General features: G+C 43.9%; 1 protein-coding gene across 1 annotated transcript in view; it reads left to right on the top strand.

Annotated features, from left to right (window-relative positions):
• Positions 1-20,529, top strand: part of LOC144179658 (tachykinin-like peptides receptor 86C) — a 79,435-nt gene extending 58,906 nt beyond the window's left edge. The window contains exons 2-3 of the mRNA XM_077708099.1: positions 8,906-9,102; positions 16,527-20,529. Coding sequence (XP_077564225.1) covers positions 8,906-9,102; positions 16,527-16,749 — 420 coding nt within the window. The 3' untranslated portion in view covers positions 16,750-20,529. The remainder of the gene's footprint in view (positions 1-8,905; positions 9,103-16,526) is intronic.
• The last annotated feature ends 3,366 nt before the right edge of the window (positions 20,530-23,895 follow it).

The following is a 23,895-nucleotide window of genomic DNA, read 5'->3' as shown; positions in this document are numbered from 1 at the left end:
GTTCATGTTTGATAAACAGTCTTCTAGATCTACTTAGATGTTGCTGCAAAGGACAGCATTCCCAGGTGAAAGCCTGTAGGGCAACTGCCGCGACATTCGATTCGCCAATTCTGATCTGGGGAGGTAAATTTGCCGACTGCTTTATCGACGCTTGTAATTTGCCGCTTTATTGCGACTACAATAAATACCATCGTTTCAGGAAGACTGTGCCGCCCTTGACTATGTGAATATATGTAGCAATTCACCCAAACTCGCGTCCAACTAGTTTTACATAATTTTCGAAAACTTCTGTATTACCAAATCGTAAAATACCTATTCTCCTGCTTATCTTAAATTGGAGGTGCAGAAACAGAAATGGCTGCAGCAAAGGACGCACGTGCGAACAGCCAAGTCCATTGTTCTTCTGTGCAAATGTCGCGAACATGAAAAGCTGCACGTATTAATTATGTGACAGCGTTGCGAGGCTCACTTAAGAATTTTACGCGAGCAGTAGACGTCCACGCAAGCCATCCTCCTCACCCGTACTTTTCAGGCATCTGCGGGAATAGACATATTCTCCGCCAGGTGAACCGCCGACGGCGGTAGCAAGAAGCCAGCGACAGTTTGCAGCTGAAACCGGATGCAGCGAGAACTTTGAGTGTAGAAAGGCTCGCCTACAATTGTAGTACGGCGGAGAACACATGGAGGATATGTTATTTCAGCATGCGCTTTGACTTTCGGACGTTCACGATCACAGCTTGTGTCTGGCTCAGGCTACCGCAAGTGCTTTAAGAGTATCAATATGTTTAGTAGCGCAGGAACGTTTCAAAACGTTCCCTAGACTGTTGCTGTCACCGCTCCCCTTTTAAAACAGAAACGTAGATGTCATTGTGTTTTCAACTTTATAAAATCAGAAGCGCGGGAATGTGGCAGAAGACCAAATCTCGGAACATTGTCCTAGGGTATGTGTTGAGTAGTATATTTGCGTCCGAAAAACTCGGCATTTAGTCTTTGTGTTAGGCATACTTTGAACACGCGCGTAATGACCTTAGGTTACACCTCGCTGACAACACAGACACTATGGCAGACCACATTGCCGTTGGAAACTTTGTATGTAGTTTTAACGCGAGGAGTGCATAGTAGTACGTTAAATTACGCTAAATGGGGAGTCCCGCAAGGTTGTATGTTATGTTCCTTTTGTTTTAACATCTTTATCAACGATATTTTAAACACAGCAAACGAAACCGAATTTAAAATGCGCGCCTCCGACCCAAGCATGTTTGTTTGCCGGTAGGTTATTACAAAAATTATTGTTCCCAATGGTTTCTAGTCAAATCATTTTTAAACTGGTCGATTCTGAATTGTTAAGAAAACTGGGAAATTGTAGCGTTGTAGTATCTTGGTCCATAGCTGCAAGAAAGGGCCCTATTGAGATTACAACTGAGCGTAACAGTCTTTCGTTATTATCAGCGAGCATTTTTTACGGTCTCAGGATGTTCAATGTTAAACTCACTGAAAAGCTGCCCTTAGCTTTGGGGCGCTTGTGTTCGGTGACCTGTCTATCTGTACAGACAGACAGACAGACAGACAGACGGACCTCACTTTTCGCGTAGAAGTAGCCCAAGAAAGACAATCGTATGTAAAAAAGCCGCAAGCCACCTTTTCATAAGCCTTCTTACGCAGCGAACGCTTATAGTAGTTTCAGCCACTTACGGCAATGTTTTAACCCGTTAGGTTCCTCACGGGTCCAGATATCCTTAGTTCAAAATCAGAAACAACACCGGAAACAAAACACTCGACCAACCTCAATGTTGAGCCGCGTGCTAGTTCTCAAAATATGCGCACGCACGCTTTGCCAAGGTTCAATACAAAAAGAGCAGCAACAAAAAAACTTGTATACACTCCTCCCGGGTCGGATGAATCACAGCTAATTATGCACTCGAGCACATTGCGTCTACAAACTTTGGTGCCGTGCACAAACACAGTGACACGTATGGATTACATACAGCACTACAGCAGCGGCTAGCCTTGGTAGTGAGTGGGTGAACCACGAGGATGATGATGATGATGATGATGTCCTACGTACCCACAAGAGGGGATTGGCCAGGGCTAAATCGGTTGTTGAAATACATGGGGACCTCAAAATAATAAACTATTTCCGGAAAGAGGCTGGAACAGCAAACTTGGTTATGAATAAAACCCGAATTACAAAATAATTAACACCCTTTAGCAACTCAAACGACCAAAATCAGAAATAAAATTTTGAATGCAATATATATATATATATATATATATATATATATATATATATATATATATATATATATATATATATATATATATATATATATATATATATATATATTGGTTATTCTGACCAAGGCCGGTCCCTCGGCAGAAACGTTAAACCTTTTCCTTTTTCGACGTGTGTCTTTCTTTTTTTTTGCTACGACTTGCCAGTGTCCAAGAAATATTTTCCTGCGATATATATATATATATATATATATATATATATATATATATATATATATATATATATATATATATATATATATATATATATATATATATATATATCTTTGCAAACCCAAATTTTATGTGCCAATGGATAATATAAGTGTATTCGAAAAATTCAACCCCGATCGCTCAATAGGGTCCTTCAAAAGCAGTTGTCTAGCTGTTGAGAGATGGCGGCAGTCGAGAAAAAATGTTTGATTGTTTCAGGGACCTGGCACCGCACAGACAGTTCCGTAGGTGAAAGTCCTGATCTGAACAGATAGAAATTATGCCTTGGAATCCTGCACCACAGCTCGGTTAAGGTCACTTCGCATTGCTGAGAACCACAAAAATGAACATTCCACCCGAACTTTAAATGTTGATACTCTTCAAATGATAAAAGTGAGTCTGAACGAGTAGCGTCTAAATGCCAATATCGACTTAATCTTGAAGTTGCCAAAAGATCCAGATTAGGTATTCCGAATTGAATGGGAGCTGGGACAGCGAGATTAGCTAAATGGTCCGCTAGCTCGTTTGCCCTGATGTCCGTATGGCCAGGGACCCAAGACAAGCGAACCTCCTTCACGTGCCTAGGAACAAAAAATAATAGTGTGCGGTAGAATGGAGAGTCGGAAGAAGAAGTTATTACAGATATAACTGCCATCGAATGGGATAATATGATGATTTTTATTACATGCTGCGGTACTCTGCATTGAGCGAGAGCTATAGTTAAAAATTCTGCCATAAAAATGGGTGTGTAATCCGGGATTCGTAACGAATAACGCCAATCTAGCGATTGTGAAAAAATACCAGTTCCAGCTTTCTAGCCATTTTGAGATGCATAAGTATTAATCACAGAAGAAGCAGGATACCTGGATAAACGCTCATTTAAAATAGCGGCTAATAGAGAGCGTGGGAGAAGTATTGCAGCCGAAGAGAAGGGGTTTTGAAAGAAAAACTCAGTTCTCGCTCAATTGTGGATACCGCAATAACTCCATATAGCTTTACAGAAATACAATCCAGGCACGTTTCAACGAATAGTACTTGCGGGAAATACGTTTAGGCAACGGAGATTTAAAAAATAAACTCGGATCACAAATAAATACGGGCTTGGCACTCCAGAGAAGGCTTCGTACATGCGGAGGTAAGTTTGAACTGTAAGCAAGAGAAATAGTACCCTAGGAATACCAAACAAATTCAGTTAGCGGTTTCGTCTTCCTTTCAATGATTGGGCGGATGTTTAGGGGATTGGCACAGGAACAAAGGCACAGGAACAAAGAGACATAAACAGGATTGGCACAGGAACAAAGAGACATAAACAAAAAGATGCCGCAACGAATCCCTCAATCTCACACATGGGACGTCTATTCACAGGAAAAGAACGAGCCTTTCCACATACTGCTCACTCTCTTGCTCTCTCCACGCATGTGTGCTAGTTTGATATCGTCTTTGTGATTTATTATCTGTGTTCCAGGTGTCCGCGGTGTTGGCTAGGGTGGCAAAAATGGCAGTAGAAGAAAAGGCTGCTCTTGATAATATGTAGAAATCATTCACGCAGCGCCCATTTCAAACTAGTTCTTGTGCTAATGAATTGTATACCAGTAGCCCTTGGAGTATTTTAATTTCAATGAGGTAGCTTTTGGCTCTTTCTATTGTGTTCTGCTAAGGGAATAGCGATCACTCATTGCTCCTGCCATTTGTATTTATTTGTGCTTTATGAAAAGCGCTACTGCGAAAAAGATGTCAGAAATAGAAAGGCAGCGTAGTTACATTGACGACAGCCCTCATAGCTTTGTACAGTAAATGATGAATTGTATCCCGCCATACCAATGCACTCAACACTAATGTGTTGTTACGGTTAAAACCCGTTACACAATTCGTCAGATGCACGCAGAAAATTCTAAGCCGGCATCAAACCCGGGTTGTCGGCGTTGAAGGTCCAAATGAGCTTTACGAGGTTATGCACCAGGATGTCGAACTACGCACCTACGAAACAGTGTGAGGAAAAAAGTCACAAAACAGTATTTCCAGTGAGGGATTGCATTGTTTCTTCAGCGCAAATTACTGTGCAAGTAAAGAAACCTGTCGCAGTGTTTAAGCACAGTGAACACTGTGGCATCGTCCTCGGCAACCTCTGAAACATCAATGATAATTCGGGCAAGCCCATTACGTAGTCCAGTGATTCTCAGCTATGACTGCCCCGAGGACCCCTTTTAGCCTTGCGACAGTGGTGGTGGACCCCACGATGGAGCATATGTTGAGCGGTGTAATAACGTCAAATAATTTGCACTGGAGAACACGTCGCCTACACACTTATCCCATGCCCGCCTTTTCTGCTTGCCGTTAATGATTATGCGCGTCATAATGTTAAACAATTTGCTGTTGAATCTAAAAGGCTCCTAACACCCATATACCGCCTTTCCTGTGTCTGTTTTTCTCCCTTCTCATACCTGGCACGTTACGCAGAAGCAGATGTTAAAATATGTACAACGCGGAGCAACTAAACGCACGTGTAATGCGGCGAAGCCACCTTTCTCGATTGCAAAAAATACGGCAAAATCGAGAAACGAATGGTGGCGGGAAAAGTTTTGAGGGAGGCTTCGCGGACCCCTCAAGTGTTCTCGCGGACCCCCTGGGGTCCGCGGACCCCCATTTGAGAACCACTGACGTAGTCCATTGCGTTGCCTTGTGTGGCAAGTTCCTTGAATTATGCGGTGACCTCTAAATCTAGTCAGAAGCCAAATTGCCTTTTCTTCATTGGAAAACTATTTTGGAGACTGTTGAGTGAACCATTCTTGAGTGTGGTGTTCCTTTAGCAAAAAAAAAACTACTGACCTAAACCAACCTATGGCAATATGACCGCTCCCGCGGTGCCTTCGGAAACCTTTCAATCATCACCGATACTTTCAGAAAACCCATTAGGTTGTCCATTCCGTCGCCTTGTGGGCCCATTTCTTTACCGCTGTATTCACCATTGTGCCGACGAATTGTCCCGTGTCTCTTTAAGGAATTAGTTTAAACAGAATGTGATTTTTTTCACGTCAACATTAAATCATTGCGAGTGGCATGAGACTGTTCAACACAATATCCTAGCATACTGGCATACACGCAGGCTGTTTAGAATGAATGATATTAGGTAGACACGGTCACGTGGCATGCTGGCGGTAACATTAACCCCTTGTATTTAAAGGTGCAACTGCTAAGAACAATATAATACGCTTAATGCTCTTAGTTTACTATTCTTCTCCCATCTCTGCAATTCCGTTAACTTATTGTCATCTTCTGGTGAGAAGTAAAGCGAATTTAAATCTAGAACAAGGTTGTTAGGTACGTTATACTTCGCGATACTTGAAACAGATGGCGTCACTTGAGCGCAAAAATGCCATTTAGGGCTTTAAAAATTTTAAATTTGTCGCCTTTCAGGTGGAACAATTGGTGTGTGGTAATTGCATGCGCTGATTCAAGAATGGTTTGCAGCTTTTCGCGCATTATTATTGCCTACAAATGCACGACGACTAACATGTGCTGTCACAGGTGTTCAGTTTGGAGGTCGGCGGTTTGAGTTCTGTAATAGACAGTGTAGTGACCGTCCGGAGAGGTCCGCCAGCAAAGAGGAAGGGGCGTAGAATTTTACGATGAAAGCAGTTGGTAGCTGTATTTCTGTCTCGCCCTGATGTACAACGTCACTTCGTAAGGACGCACAACATACCTCTGTTGATTTCTCCCTCCTGAGTAGATTTATATGCAGGAAATTAGAAAGTAATAAACCAACAAATACACGAATGGAATGCTTCCGTGTGTGTTGTTTTGAAAACAGCTGTTTTTCTCTACATTTGTAGTGCTCTGCCATATGCAAAACTTTATTTTACAACACCCAATGCCAGAAATTTTTTCGGTCATTGTATGCCGTATAGTATGATACATTGTGCCGGCCAAAAAGGACGAAAGTACAGAAATGAGATGTGACTTTATATATCTACACTTGCATTTCTTTCAGCAGCTATGTAAAGCGCTTGTGTGCATACACAAGCTCTTTCGTAAAGACCTTGTGGGCTCATGCACACAATGCACAGAAGCTCCATGCACACAAGTTCTATGTAAAGAGCTTGTGCGCATACACAAGCACGAACAGGGCATGTGCAAGCAGAAGCTCTGTTCGTGGCATTTTATTGTCACTTGCTTTGAACCTTGAATATTGTACACGATTCAATGTTCACATTGGTTCAGCGTATTCATGTTGCTTATCTCTTACCTCCGAAGATCCCCAGGTGGTCAAAATTAATCCGGAGCCCTCCACTACGGCGCGCCTCATCGCCTGCGTTGCGTCGGCGCGTTAAACCCCACAATCAAATCTATCTCTTACCTCCTCTCGCTGTGTTTAGCTGCTAAGGACGCTGTGGTAAATCTTATCGACCCCCTCCGTGTCGTCCGTATCCAGTCTCTTGGCACCATTGTTATAGAGAGCAATTCAGGACTCCTTTTGCTGGTTGGTTTATTAAAGTAGCTGGGGCCTGTCGCGTGACCAGTGGACGTTAATGACGATGGCCAGAGAGGAATGGGGAATACACGGGGAAGGCTGCTTCAACTGCCCCAGATATAGCTCTTAGACTCCAGTGCTTTGTTCAACCACAGAGTATTTTCATTTTTATACAGAGCGCGGGTGATTGCTTTGGGAAATGGCGAACTTTGATGGGGTGGCTCGGATTTTTTATTATTGGTGTTTGAGTTTCATGCTATATCAAAATGATGGGAGTAGGTAACCAACCCTAGTTGACAATTGTATCAACTACCGCCACCATATTTATAACCATCATTATCACCAAAAACACGCGTTTAATGTACAGTGCAGTACGAAGACTTCTCTCATTGACCTCCCACAGCTCCTGTCCTGCGCCTTTCTGCTCCTGTTCGTCTTCCTAAATCCATTCATTGCCTCCAAATTTTCTTATTTTCCCTCACCATCGTGTTGATGACCTTTCCAGTTTTCTAGACCGGTCTCTCGGTAGCCACTTTGTAACCCTATTGGTCCACCGGTTTTTATTTCGTCTTTCTAAATGGCCGGACCACGTGCATTTATTTTTCTTCGTCTGAACTATGATGCTTTCTACTCGAGGCGGTTTTCTGATCCAGGAAACTAGTTTCTTGTACTTAATTGTTCCTCCTATTATCCTTCGTTCCATGGCTACTTGAGCCGACCTAAGTTTTCTTTCCAGTTATTCAGTGCGGCGCCAGGTTTCCGGCAGTACGCATTGGTTCCGGCAGTACGCGTTTTAGGGATAAGTTAGCTTGTTCTAAATTTTTTGGAATGCTTGCCAAGTGCAACATGGTTCATACCTATTCGGTGCCGGAATTGGCACTTTGACATCAGGATACTTCAGTGAAAGATAACTCGCAAAAAGGGCACCTCTGTGTTTTTATTGTGTACCTCTGTGTAATTACAACTAGGCATGTCTGAAACAAAGTTTGGGGCAGGATACATATCGTGAGCACCGCGTATAATTGGTGGGTCATGTAGAACCTTGTTGTTGACGGCATTGTTGAACAGACCACAATAAGCTTACAGATTCCGTTTCTGAGCTGATGTGAAACAGCGGCATTCAAACCCGGGGGTCCAGGAAGAAGTTTCTCCGCTCTGAATTCCTGTAGTTATTATATCACATGAAACTTGCTTTATACTCGAGTTAATTCCTGAACTCACTTGCTACTCATCGTAGTCGTCATTGGCATTCCTATCTTAATCGCATTGTTCATTCGTATCAACCTGATTAGGGTTTCTTAATTTTCATCGCACTATACACGATTCAAACACTACAGCCGAGCAATTTCTGACCTATCTTGATTTGTTATTTGCAGCTAATGTTGAAATGTGCTGGCAACCAGTGTTTTTATACTTACTTTGGTTGTTCCCAGTTTTGCGCTTGCATTTTGTGCTGTATTGGATCTTCTATAATGTTAGTACTTTGTGCCCCTCCTGCTTGGGCCTCTGGTCTGCAGTATGTTGTATCTGTGATCGATTCGATGCCCCGGTGGCCGTTTGTTGCCATTGATGAGGGTATCAGGCAAAACGTGCGATGATTGCTGTACTTTGCTAAAAGATAATGGACATTTAGAGTGTACATTTATGTGCCGCTACAGTACGTCCTATTTACGGAGCAGTCCTGTCTGTGTCTTCAACGTCACTCCAAAGTTGAGCTAGCACTTGTGCAAGCAATTGAAGTTACCCTTCGAAGATCCCAAGTGCGGGATACCCGAAAAGACGCACGGGAAAGAACAAATTGAACCAAGTAAGCGAAGCCGAGATATTTTTAACCCCAGAATGAGAATCTTGGCCAAGACTAATTCGCATCGATTAACAAATGTCGCTCACATCAACGCACTTAACTGACTTTATTCTCAGTGTACGTTTGTTTCCTGGTGGTACGTGCCGCAGGTGGTGCGTATGCTGATAGCGGTGGTGTCCCTGTTCAGCGTGTGCTGGCTCCCTTACAACGCCTACTTCGTGTACGTGTCGCACAACCCTCACGTGGCGTACCTGGACCACATTCAGCACGTGTACCTGGCTATGTACTGGCTAGCCATGTCGCACGCCATGTGCAACCCCATAATATACTACTGCATGAACAAGAGGTAAGTGAATCATGACTGTTTCCGACGTCCGAGAAATCTTCAGCTCGCCCTATTTACGTCACTGAAATAAAAAAAGCTATGCGGAATGAACTGAACAGGTGCTCATTAAACGGCAGGTGGAAAGTTATAATCAGTCGTCGGGATCTTGAAACAATAACGCGAACTTGCGCCCCGACAGAGTGAAATTTTTGGGGTCCGTTTGGTTGATCATGGAACACCAATAACCAAAAACGAATGGGCGTGCATGCCCTTCGCTTCCCTCGTGAAACAGCCAATGGTAAAATGGTGTGTTTTGTGCACATCCTGCGTACTATTTTTGATGTTTACATAGCACCTTTGTCATCGACGCAGATTAGAGCCGGTGCATCCTGATTCAACGGTACCTGATTAGGACGTGAAATTTAAATGTAGAACACCGTAGTGCAGATCTCCAGGCTGTAAACAAGTTATGCGCATGTGTCTTTGTGACTCAAACGTGAATAGGGTTTAGCCCCGTGTATTATCATTGTGCGCACTTATGAGGTTTTACCGAAGAGTGTATTGCAAGAAATACTCAGATAGGGAACTGAACCATCCTATATAGGAATGTACAAAACTCACGTCCAACGAAGTAGGCCGCTGGGCTGTGGCGGACCACCCTTCACGGCTAAGCTTACTCAGTCTTGGATTGGATAATCATATATTCAATTCCATTCAATTAATTTGCCAGAAAACTGAAGAAATTCTGGCGCGAATCCCAGGCTAACATTTTCCTGTAAACAGGTTGAAAAGAGAGTAACTTTGCAAAAAATGTTCACAATAAACGTTTAAAATAACACACACAGAGAGACATAGTCACACACGCTCCCTGATATATACACACCCATGCACACCTACACGTACACACCCACATACGCACACACGTACGCACACATACACGCACACGCACACATACAGATATACACACACTCAACCGTATGCGCACACGCACAGGCACATAAACATTCACAAACACAGGAACCCGTACACAGACACACACACAAGTGCACACGCGTACACACGCACACGCATGCACACACGAACACGAAAGCATACACATGCACACACGCATACGCACACAGACACATATGCAGACATACGCACACGCACATACCGAGACACACGCCCACATACGCACGCACATAGACACACACACATGCAGAGACGCATACACACACACGTAGGCACACGCACACGTATACAGGTACAGACACACACGCGCACAGAAAAACATAAAAGAAACGTGAAGGTTTCAAATATACAATAAGCAACAAACTACAAACAATTCAATATTTTACGTCAAACAGTGTAAACAGCACACCTGGAATTTAACGTGAAATTGTACAAAATGAAACTGCACACAAGCTATCGATTGGAAGCAAAGAAAATTAACACTTAAAAACACTTCGGAGGTGGCGTACACTAAATGAAAGAATCTTCATTAGCCAACTATAGTGGAAAGACAGTTACAATTCACAAAAATACGTTCTCAACTTTTTATGATTGTAATCTACACATGTTTTTATTTGTAAAAGATATAAAGTTGGGCTGCAGTGAGTGTGCTTTACGATAATTACGAAATTGAGTTAAAAATGTATTTAGGATGGTGGGCTGATTTATTTTTCTTCTATTCCGGTTAGCCATCAGCCAGAACTATTGCTTAGGTGATGTAAGAGAGAGAGAGAGAGAGAGAAAGAGAGAGAATTATTATCACAATGAAAATTGAGAATTCACCACACGGAACGCAGCTACGGTACGGTGGTAATCACATGTCTTTAAAACTTCTTTGTTGTTTTTAATGAAGCGGCGTTTATGTAAAATGTGTGTATAAATGAGTTGTAATGGCGCTTCATCCTGTCCTGTTGTTCTTCTGATCCCTGCTCCCTTGTTCCATGTTTAAGGGCTTTTCACTCCAGCTATGCGGCACCAACTAGCCCAAACTCACGCTCTCTTAATAAAAAATAATAGCGTTGCTTTTATGCTTACTTCTCAAGGCACATGACCAATCTACCTGACGATGATTGTGTTTAATGGCGCAAGGGCTGCTGGGCCAAACAGCATCAGACAAGGCATGTTGTGTCTTATTTCAGTTGGATGCGCCATGTTTTGGTTAAACGTGATTAACTAAAATTGGTGTATAGGGCCAATGATTAGTAATTAAAAGTGAAGATACAAAAGTTTAGAGAAGCTAACAGGATTCGGCCTTCGAAGCAGGGTGCCTCACGAAACCAGTTTTTGACAAGGAAAAACTAGTGAGGCCCCTGAGTGCCAGGAAAAAATATCTCACCACTGTCTTTATTACTGAAAGGACAGGCTGTGGTTATGTTGAACAAGAAGTTTTCTTTAAAAAAACGACCTCAGCCAGGTACCCTTAAACTCTTTCGTAGCTGATTAATCCTGGATCTGAGAGGAAGTGTGCCGGGCGTATGGTACAAATCCATTTGCGAATAATTGTAGAGAAAATGTTTTGTCTCCAGTGAATGTCAACTAGAAGTAATCCTTTTCTACGGCAAGTTCGAACGCAGTCTTGCTAAATCTCACTCCAAAATGAAGCAAATCTAGATGTGTGCAAAAACGTTAAAGCAGCACAACGTCAAAACTGCCAAGCGCCGATCAGGAATTCGCCAGAGACGCTGTGGCACCGTTGTCTGTTCTTCACGACCACCCCGCACGCTCTTCCCCTCCCTGTCTCACTCCTCCCTTGATGCATTGAACAGATGTTTTCTGAGTGCAATTCAATTTTCCGGCCTTTGCAGTGGTCGTACGCGTTCTCCTGCGAGAGCTTGCAAACGTTTCTTTATCTTCAGTTTCTTCTTCTGCCTGGAACAGCGGTTGTGAGAGGCCGGTCTTTCTGTGCTTGCTTTTATGTCGCACGTGGTCAAGCGTTTCTGCAATGTTTAGGACGAATCGTTTTTTTGCTTCCGTGGCCAGTTTTTTTCGCTTGCTATCGTAAAAACCACCACAACGAGCATTCCTTACTAAGTGAAGCGCAGGGCTCCCGGTTAGTACATATGTTTTGCCGCAAATATTATTGCAGCTTCTTTTGCGCTAAATATTGGGGACATGTATGAGCAGTGCCAGCGATTCCAGGAGTTTGGAACCGTTCTGCCTATAAACATCTTGTTCAAGTGTCCTCCTAATTTTCGAAGCGTCTGTTTGGGTGCTTGACGCCGCGAGTCTGCGCTGGTACCGCCTTACACGGACACGCTCGCAGGCCAGGCGCCTACCCTGTTATCTGCTCTTCCCGACTTTATTCGCGCTGTACAAAAACGACTGGGGATTTTTGCACACCATCTCACATACTGCGCACTTTTCGTCTACCAATTCCCATATTTCTTGTGCGCCAATTGCTTATCCATTCTTGTTCCAAATCGTTCTAAATGCGGAGCATTTCTTAGGCTCACCTGGTCCTGCGTCGTTGATGGCGGCGCCGTCCACACGCTCACTGCGCATGCGCAACGTTCCTCCTTACACCCACAGCTCCGCGATACTACACTATATAAAAAAGAAATAGTTAGCGGCTCCCGGTTTCGATCCCACGACTCTCTGCCCGCAACGGGAGGTACGCGGTGCTCTTCCCACTACGCTACAAATCCGGGACAGGAGCAAGTGCTACGAACGCGCCTTATGTCCTTGACTCATTCAAACTACGTCAAGAAGCTACTGATACAACGAAGGCACGCGAAGCTGAACGTCAACGGAAACGACGAACTAAAAACTTTACAGGGGGATGCTGAATTTCCCTTGGGAAAGCTGTGGCGGGAAGCGCCACGTGCCTTGCAGCTTAACCAGCCCCCGTCCGCAGCGCCTCTGATGCTGATTGTGGCAGGATGCCCCTAGGGATTGGCCAACCAAAGAATCCATCACGAGATAGGTTCGCGTTCAACCACCGTCGTCATCTTCCCGTAGGGGAACTGCCGAAGAAGAAGAACGAGAAGACAAAGCTGCGAAGAGGAGGGCGTGTACATTGCCCTCAGCCGGTGCACCAATGTAAACAACCTTTACCTCACCAAAGCTGACGGAGACTACCGATTCTACCACAGAGACAACATCGACAAAAACATGATGGACGAGTTTCGGCGCCTCGAGAACCACCGCCTACTTACCGTAACACAACAGCACTTGCGTGCCTTTGCCACCGGTGTGGACCCGGACGCGGAATTCCCTCTGGCGCTAGTAAAAACCAGATCACTCAACATAACGGCAACACAATGGAACCACACGGAACCGCCACGATGCTTCGCATCCTCATCAGAGTTCCCCACGGGAAGATGGTGTAATTTTTTTCGTAAAGCGGGCCCGTGATTAGCCCTAAAAAAGCTCCCGATCCTTGCCAACGCCCCAAGTGGGTATGTGCCAAAACTAAAGGAACCACAACGACAACTACCGTGTACGAGCTAAGACGACGAACCGAGCCACGACACAGCCCCTCATTTAAAAATTGGCTGACGAATCAATCAATCAATCAATCAATCAATCAATCAATCAATCAATCAATCAATCAATCAATCAATCAATCAATCAATCAATCAATCAATCAATTAATCAATCAATCAATCAATCAATCAATCAATCAATCAATCAATCAATCAATCAATCAATCAATCAATCAATCAATCAATCAATCAATCAATCAATCAATCAATCAATCAATCAATCAATCAATCAATCAATCAATCAATCAATCAATCAATCAATCAATCAATCAATCAATCAATCAATCAATCAATCAATCAATCAATCAATCAATCAATCAATCAATCAATCAATCAATCAATCAATCAATCAATCAATCAATCAATCAATCAATCAATCAATCAATCAATCAATCAATCAATCAATCAATCAATCAATCAATCAATCAATCAATCAATCAATCAATCAATCAATCAATCAATCAAAGAAGTTCATTTTTTCGCCATATGTGCACCGAAAAGAAGGTTGCCTGAAGAAAAAGCTGCATTTTCGCCGCTTGACGAAGCTTTCTCGACCGCGTGCGAGAAGAAATAAAGAAAAAGGGAGAAAAAGAAAAACAAAAGATTACGATACTCACTCATACGAAATTTGAGCGGAGCGCGAAATGCACTCTTCCCGGCGACGGAGCGTAGCTGCTGCTTCGGCGCTGCGCACATCTGGATTCTGGCGTCGGCGGCGCTGAGACTGTCCTCGCGCAGTTGACTGAGCTGCAGCGGCAGTTGAAGCACGTTCTTCGTCTCAATAAGTGATCGTGTCATCCGCGAACGCAGAAAGGCGTGCGCTACTCTGGGATTATCTCGTAGCGGGTGGCTACCGCGGAGCACCTCTCTCGTGGCATCGGTGGCATATCACTTTCCGCCTCACACGGCCGCCGCACTCTCCTCCCCCACTTTCCTGCTGAGTCTATTTACGGTGTCCTCGTCTTTTTCTCGGTTAGAACAAATGTAATGACGAGGAACGCCACGAAACCACAGGAACGAGTGCTTAAGAGCTGTTTTCTAAAATTTCGAGTAAGCTTATCTTCCAATTGCATACGCTACGGAGCGCGTCATATCTGCAATATTGCAACCACTAATAGTGCTGTTTACCTCATAGCACCTGAAGAACCAATATGTGCAATGAAATAGCCCAACGGAAAGAATGAGCAGGCAGAGAAACGATTCACCCGCCGCGGTGGCTTAGTGGCTATAGCGTTGCGCTGCTGAGCACAAGGTCGCGGGTTCCATTCTTGGCCGCGGCGGTCGCTTTTCTGATGGAGGGGAAAAGCAAAAACGCCCGTGTGTTCGAGATTTCGGCGCGCGTTAAAGATCCCCAGGAGGTCAAAATTAATCCGGAGCCCTCCATTACCACGCGCGTCATCGCATGCGTTGCGTCGGCGCGTTAAACCCCACAATCAATCAATCAATCAATCAATCAATCAATCAATCAATCAATCAATCAATCAATCAATCAATCAACCAATCAATCAATCAATCAATCAATCAATCAATCAATCAATCAATCAATCAATCAGATAAACGAGTCAAATTGAAAATGTTCCCAACTATGTGGCATAACACAATGGTGACACTTCGTTCAGCATTATGATATGTTAGAGAAGAAATACCCATCGGTGAGCCAAATTTAAGTGTTATGCGTGAGAAGTACTTTCTTGCATGTAGTCATTGGTCATGCTGCTGCATTTTGATCAAGGAACGTTGTTGAAGGAACATTATTGATTTCTGGCTTTGTGATTCATCATAAATTCCTGATATTTTGAAGCCGATCATGTGTCTTTTCCTTCATCAGGATCAACGAATTAGCTAACTTGCACTTTACGCGTAGGAGAGGAGACCTAAAAAACTACAACATGCTAAAATTAAAAAGTCTTCTTTCGTTGGGACATGGTTTACGTCATGTTGGCAAAGGGCGCAAAAACATGCAGGATCCGCAAATGGCCGCAATCAGTGCTCCGTCATAACGACTTGGACTGCGCGTGTGCAGACAACCACCTTGGTGTTTTGTGTACCGATGATACTAATATGCACGATACCTTAATGACGTGGCAGCGCCGCGGTTCCTTAAATTTCTCAGTGTTTTAAAGTGAAGCTTTCAGTGACTCAGTGATGGCGCTGACGCAGAGTTAAACACACTGCAGGAAAGCCAACTTTACACAATTGCTTTCACAAAGGGTACATCAATCATGCATCACGTAACATAAAAACGGGATGTCTTTGCACACATAACGAACCTCTCGTAATACGCAAAATATAGTTTGGCAGTACGCCGCGTTAGGTATGATGATGATTACATACATTCCCTTAGCAGGTTTGGACTTTGGTTTTGGACTTTGGTAATGTGGGGTTGGACGCTCGCTTCGTACTTTGGCTGAGTTTAAGTAGACTTGGGAGCTTTGCAATTTGGCAGCATAAATTTTGGATTTTCGGAGAGTGAATTTTGGGCCTCGGCATTGAATCAGGTTTCACCGGAGGAAGCTTCGGGTTTCAACGAGATTTCTCTTAAGAAAGGGGCTTTGATTCTTTTTTGCGAACGACCGCATATCTATCATACGGGTTCATTGGAGTGGAAACTTCTCAATAGGGGGATCTGGAAGCACTACTATTGTGTTTTAGAAAACTCAGCGCAAGTAACCACTCTGCTATGTTAGCCATTTCCAAGTGCCCCAGTCTTCCTACCTATAACAGGATAAGACTGCAACTATAAGACTGTCAAGTCGAGGGATGGGCTGTGGCGTTTTACTTGTGCCGCTGAATTTCAAATGCCTTAATCCACACCAAGAAATTTGTGGCGTGGATCCACCTGAATGCACACTTGGTTGCAGGCTGTTCCTTCTACGGCTATTTTTTCCTGCTTTCAGCGCCACTATTTAGTACGTTTTGTTTTTAGGATGGGCTGTTCAAATCTTGTTGCGTGTTTCTCCCTGTGTGCAGGTTTCGGTCGTACTTCCGCCAAGCGCTGTGCTGGTGTGCACCGAAGCCGGAAGTCCACAAGGCCTCGTCGGCCAACGGGCGCGCGGTTCCATTCCAGACCAGCTGGACCGACCGGCAGCACACGCTGCGAGTGTCCACGTGCTCTCACGCCATCCTCTCGAGCAGAGATCGCGCGCACAACGGAGGGGCCCATCACCACCACCAGAACACGAGCATTGTCTAAAGATGCCGCCTTTGAGAACAAAGTGATGCTAAAGCACCACGTCGGCCGTTCCAAAAGCAACGCAGTCACAGGGCTAGTAGACGGAACGTGATCAGGTAGCACTACAACAAAACGTAATACGCAGATGCTGGGCTTGTGGTGAAAACAATGAAGAACTTGAACGAGCATAAAGCAAGAAGGGCAGCGGACTGTACATAAAGGTGATAAGAGATGTGGCCTTTCAAGTGCTAAACAGAGGCAAAGTAAATGGTACTACGGCATGGAATAAATGCGTTGCTTGCGCGGAACACTTTTTCGCACATACCCGTGTCACGAAGCGCCCTTTTTTAATTGCACATGGTGGTGCTGTAGTGGTGACGGCCGAAAACGACACCAGCTGTAGATACGTTGCGGTGCTGCTCAAGGGTCGTATTCATCGGGATACGTGTGTACAGGTTCTTCTGGAGGAGGATTTTATAATAGCTATTGGATTCACTGTTATACACATTTACACAAAGCAGAAACGAACCCTTAATATATTTTTGTGGTCGAATGTATATACGCAGTGCCTCCTCCTTACCTATTGGGAAGCTTTAGGTTTATGGTTGAGGGTTTTTCAACTTGATACAAGTATAAACGTCGATTCTGAAGCGTGCATGCGCCTCAAGAACACAACAACCAGTGCTCATTACGTACCTGCCTCTCGTACGGACTATGACTGATCGGAGATGGCATTTTACAGTGCATTATGCAAGCGGCCGTAGCTGCTTGAACTTTGTGTAAAATTTCAACATTATTGAATTATTTCCCCTGGTTGATTTTTATCTTACGATCAAGTTTCAGTTTGGTCAAAGAAAACTGGGATTTCTTGGGCGTCGGCTACCCCAGAAGACTGACGTGGAGGTCACGATTGTTGAAGAACACCTTACAGTTCTAGTACAACGGCGAATATAAGGTTTGAGGGCAGTTTACTGCAAAATAAAAATGAGTGCCCTCCTCCAGAAGATCAACTTTCCAGTGAGTGCTGGTTACGCTGTTCTGATGGTCATTTACATCCCTTCATTAGCCGTTCGCAATGACCACCTGTATGTCCCCTTCATACATTCCAAACACTTTCGCGTGTTACCCGTGCTCCGAACAGTCCATTGCGAAGATTCAGCAGACCCTACTAATTTAAACAAACATACTCAGGGCCTTGACACGCTTTAGATTGCTAGAAAGGCTGTAAGTACTCTTTGTTCCTGACCATTTGTTATCGAAGTGCATTTGAAGAACATTCTCTGATGTGTGTATTCTTTCTTGTTTTTATTGCGCAGCATTGTGAGCGTTTTTATACACTATTTCGTGAACTGCCAAATGCATGTCATTACATCAGAGTTTGATTCTGTTTGTACAAGGTAGGTCTATTTCGACACTTATGAGGTACGAAGTATTAACGGCATCTTCATACGTGTTGTGTGTTTGTTGTCGAGTACTGTGCGTCTTCAACTGTACATATGAACCATGTGTTTCAACAAGTGTTTTTACGGTTCTCTTGAGGAAGTAGTTTCTTGCGTTCCCTTTATTGTGTGGGGTGTCTATGACCCTGTAAGTTTCTCTACTGCTTCAAGTGGGATAACCGGCTAACAAAAAATAAACCTTTACAAAATGCGTTTAGTTATTAAAGAGCTCAAAACACCACCAACATCATTAAAGGTTTTATTATACTACGGAGACATATATTCTCTACGTTATTGCCTCGATTTGGGTTGTACACGGAGCCAACGAGTAAGCCTCAATAGAAAGCCCGTCTCAGAATAGTCATAACAGGAAGATTTAGTCTGCGAAGAAATAGTAGTCAGGAGAAGCTTCGTTCGCATTTCTTTAATGGAAACAAATCCCTATACGTGTCTCCTGGTGCATATAGACTTACATTGGTATTTCATTTGTTGCTTCGTTGAAATGCATTCGGATGCATACTGCCACAATGATGTATTAGCAAGACAGCTCCATTAGGAAACACGGTGATTTAAGGGTCCCAATGGCTTTATAAAAATAAATGTGAAAATTGATTCCTGTGCAACATGTAGTGCAACAGTTTGAGCCTGCCCCTCTATAACTTCAGTAGCCCAGCACGTTAGGGCTTCATCACGCACGTTACACCGCATTCGAATACTCTTATTGCCACTTACAAAGACGAAACTTTTCATGCTCTAGACTTTTAAGTTTTGTGTAAGGGAGAGATTTAAAATCAAGTAGTAAACGGACGCGTCTATGTGCGAAACAGGACCGCCTCTAGAGATAGTGACCTGCGTATAGCAGCGAGCGCCAACGGGAGAAAGCACGCCAAAACTTTCTGGATAACGACAGCGTGCCCTAAGGTGGCCCTGAATTTAAGTTTCAGCACACGAGGACAAACTTAAAAATAAAGAAAAGAAAGCTCAGCTGTAATGAAGCACCGATCTCGGTGGGGGTATATATATGAAGTAGCGAGCGTGTAAAAGTCTCGCCCCATTCCTTCCGTCGGCTTTTCAAGCAGTGCGTGGAGTGCAGGATTCATAAGCAGAATGATAAAAAGGCGCCAACGGAACGCAGAAAGTCAGAAGGCGGCGCCACAAAGCGATGGTGGAGGCGTAAATATCGCAGAAGCATACGCCTGCAACCGAATGTTCCTGCTCACTCCACCGAGAAACGAGGAATCATGGGCAGTCACGCTCGCCAGGGGCGACGAAATGGACGAAATGAGGGACAGTCGCGGTGCGGGCAAAAATGCGATATTTTTATCTGCAACAACTCCACTAATACTCGTCAATTTACAAAAGCCTTGAAGGAAGTGATTTCAAAAATAGCGCAAAATGGGTGCCTTGCACGGTTGCTGTATAGCATGCTTTTATCCTGCAACCGCATCTGAATATGCAGAGCCTGGCCTATGTTCGCACAAAAACTGCAAGTATTATCTTGCCATAAAGGGAAATTCTTGTACGCACCTAACCACTCATTGCAGATCAGGTGAGTGCAAAGCCCTATTTTGAGTCCACCGGGGGGATTTATGAATCAGCGCGGGAGTGACATTCAGGAGGCATCTTTTATTGGGAGCTCCTCTAAGCCTTGTGGGAATTACGGTTTTGCTAGCCTAATAAATCAATAAGTGTTGTCTCTGGAAAAAGGCAACGGCCGCGCAGGGGTGTATGAATTTGATTCGTGTGTTTCAGCTCATCCGGGATACTCATCGCAAATTGATGTCTTTTACGTTTCTGTTTCACGAAAAGTTCTTATTTAGAACCATTCGTCTGGCCTCTTAGCCTTTCTTTATTCATCTGTGATTCCACTGTATTTTTGATAAATTACTGCCAACTTGCCGTTTTTTAATTAGGAATGTTCACCTTCGGGTATTTTTACGAGCACTAATGGCACGCCGTGGCGGAAAAGTAGAAGGGTATTGGCAGAGACGTAGCTGCATTCTGTGGAATCAGGTACAGGGCACTTCCATATCTCTTGTCTTGTAATGAGCAGTCGCATTTGGAACGGATAATAATTCGGCTTCTCGCGTTACTTAGGAGCAGCACAACACGGGACCCCACACTGTATCTCGTACCGCGAATGTAAAGTACCACAGGGAGTCACAGGGAGTCAGGAATGCCAACGCAGACGCCGGTACAGGAGCCTGTCCCAATTTGTTGATTTGTAGCTCAGTAAAGCTGTCGAGACTCCAATCTAGCAACAGATCAAAACCCGAGTGAAGACTGCAATTAAGGCGGGCGTTTGTACAAATCCTTCCAGCGTGGCGGGTGCCTTGGAAGACGTCACAGACTTACGCCGCAAATTGCAAGTATTTGAATGGGCATCGGATTTCTGCATGACCAAGGTTTTCAATCTAGCAGCACGCATTGAAATCTAAAGCGCATTTTTTTCAGCGTTGGTGGTTGACAATAAATGTTGCCCCATTACACAAGAGGTCCGAACGCAGTGGGAACCATTAATGGGCAACTATAACCACAGCATGACGTCCTGTTCTCGGTGCCAGTGCGAAAAAGCAAAAGTAGCGAAAGTTGCTTGTTTAATACGTTACATGAAAAACATTTACTAAATGAAGTTTACTAACGTTTCAGGTAGAGGATTTTTTTCTATATATGTATTTATATATAGACCAAGACCTCTAAGTTGCAAGGAAGCTGTGTTGGGCGCGCCAAAACCGTTTACAGATGGCACTGATTTTCCCCGATGGTTTACCGACGTAATCCCCACAGGTATTTAGCGTCATGGCTATTCTTTCTTTGAATGAAGAAAGGTGTTGAACATGAAGCTCAATTTATTTTGTTAGCCTCCGTATTCGTCATAGTCACAGTATCATTTAGAGTGTCCCGTTTAAACTCCAAAAGTGGCGTAATGAATAAAGGGTACGTCTATTTTTTTGGTGTCTTTCTCTGTGTAAATATAACCGAAGTACAGTGTGTGAATTGCTTATAGTACTTTCTTATGTCTGTCGAGAATCGCGTGAAGAAGGTTGTTTTGTTGTTCTTGAAAATAGATATCCAGCACAATGTTTACCTCTAAATAAACTGCAGAGTGTAAAGTTTCACCTCACCAGTCCTACATGAATATCCTGTAATTAGGGTACATACGGTGGCATAAGTTTTCAGTTGTAAATGACGGGAGCTTCAAGCTAAATAGATCATTTGGCCATGAAAGCCTCCTGAAAATTTCCTGCGCTTGCGTACGTGTGCTTCAATGAGATGAGAGTGTCAACGGAAGCGCTGCTGTGTGGACTGCAATACTGTGGTAGTTTAAAGTTTGTAATTTTGGACGTGTTGTGGCACTTTTCGTAACATACACGTGCTGATCCACATAGCCAGCTCTCGTGCAGCTGGTAGAATGTTCTTTGCAGCATGGAAAGCAAACACTCTCGCTGCGCACCTAGGTGCTGCGGCCTCCTAGGACAGTATGCTGCAGTGACAATAAGTGTCGTGACCGAAGTTTATTAAGACCTTTGAATAATGCTCCTAGCCCCGTACATGTTGATACAAATTGTTCTAAATAACATCGCTCACAGCCCTTATTTCTGTACATTCATGCCTTGTGAACATAATAAAAACCTACAACCCTGTGGTTTCGTCTCCTGCCAATTAGCTCCGCGTACGAAACGAGCGCTTGGGGTAGCCTGTTTTATTGTTAATTTTGTTCATCACCATGAGCTTACGCTTTTTCGTCCTATACAAACAAGGACAAGTTCAAGGTGCATTAAAAGGAATTAATATATTGCACTGCCTAATTGAATGACTTACTTTTTGCTAAACCTGCCTTTCTGATTGACGTGTGAGCGCACCTTGTCAACATAGCGTTGATGAAATACATGTCAGTAAGCGGTGCGAAGAGCACCGAGTAAGCTAATTGACACGGTACAGATTTCTGCACAAGAATCGCTACAACAAAGATAAGTGCCGGTATCTTTATCACTCCAAAATAATGATTACTGAGTCAGGAAGTTCTACATTTTAGGTGTGTCTTCGGGAGACAAAGAACACTTGGCTGACCTTTATAAAGCATTTAATACACATCATACAAATATTTGATTAAGCACTGCGGTTTCCAAGCAAAATCAACAGATCAGTGAAGTTCTAGCTGGAATAGAAGCTCTGGAAAAATTGAAAACAGGGCAGAACGATAACACAAAGCGCCAGACGGCCAGGAAGGAGGTCCAACCATACCTACCCGCAACAGTAGAAATGGAAACAGAGGGTGCAACCACTGCACAGCCACACCAAGCGAAGGAACCTGATTGGGCAAAACCATTCCAATGCCTCACACAAATGACGGAAAAACTCACCAACCAGATCAACACCATCGCCAGCCACGGCGAGCAACTGTCCACCAAGGCAAACAATATGGACAACAATGTCAAGCACTTCAGGCTAAAGGTTAACGCGGTGACCGCTCGCAGAGGCAGCCCAATACGCGAAAGACTGTACAAGAGAAATACGAACACGATCAACTTCCAAACGCCTAACGATGGGGAAAACGAATAGCTGAAAACACAAGAACATGATAATATGTCAATGAAACTGCTGAGGCATGATGACGAACAGCGACATCGGGCTCAATGATGCGGCCCCCGTTTTTGTTAACGAGGACCTGTGTCCAACGCTGAGAAGGCTGTTGGGAATGGCCACGAAACGCAAGTCCGAACATGGATGGAGGTCTGTGTGGTCGTACAATGGCAGGATATATGCCAGGCTATATGAAAACTGAGATTCCGCTGTGATCGGTGACGAAAATGACCTAGCAAAGATATGCCCAAAGTAGTTGATGACTCTATGCCCAGTAAAAGCCCCCTCGCAAGAATGCGCTTTCACGAACTCGCCCTTCCCGAATCTGTCCACACCCAGCAATTATCGAGTTACTCTGTCATACACCTTCATACGCGTTCCGCGCTGACCAAACAAGATAGCATTGCACAGTTCCTGAGCCAATTTTCATTTCAATTTAAAAGTATTATGTTTACCGAAACATGGTATCGTGACGACTGCACAATGTTGCATCTTGACGGTTACAAACATTTCTTCATTAATCGCCCAAACCATCGGGGTGGTGGTGTAGCAGTTTATGTAGAAGCCTGCCGTCACTTCGAACATCTATCTGATTTCTGCGAATCTACCTGTTACTATGAGATACTAACACGTAAGTGCAATCAAGAAATTTTTTGAGTAGTGTATCACCCTCTCGATGGAAATGTTGCTCGCTTTATTGCTTTTTTGGAAAAACTGGTAAATTAAATTTGTTTAAACAATTTTAGGTACATCTGCGGGGGAGACTTCAACATACATGTCCTCGACAACAGCCCCACTGTACACGATTACACCCTGTATAGAATCAAGTGGATTTGTAAATCTAATCACTTCCCCCACCCGCATTACTACCTCAACGTCATCGGCTCTCGACCTTTTAATTACTAATCTACACACGGTTTCCGATGCTGGAAAAAATGTGTCAGGCATCAGCAACCATTTTCCTGTTTTTATGCTTTACTCTGGTCGAGTAAATAGAGAGCGTCGTACTGATGCTGTTACCACACAGTTTGTTTCCCATCAGGCCTTAGAGAGCTTTAAAGTCGCCATTAGCTCTGATGACTGGTCTTGTGTTATGAATCAGGAAAATGCGAATGATGCATACTCCTTCTTCATGGAAACATTT

This window comes from Haemaphysalis longicornis, unplaced genomic scaffold, assembly GCF_048455015.1.
Source record: "Haemaphysalis longicornis isolate Haplotype H1 unplaced genomic scaffold, Haemaphysalis longicornis Haplotype H1 scaffold_1, whole genome shotgun sequence".
NCBI lineage: Eukaryota > Metazoa > Arthropoda > Arachnida > Ixodida > Ixodidae > Haemaphysalis > Haemaphysalis longicornis.
This window is presented reverse-complemented; position numbering and strand designations above follow the sequence as displayed.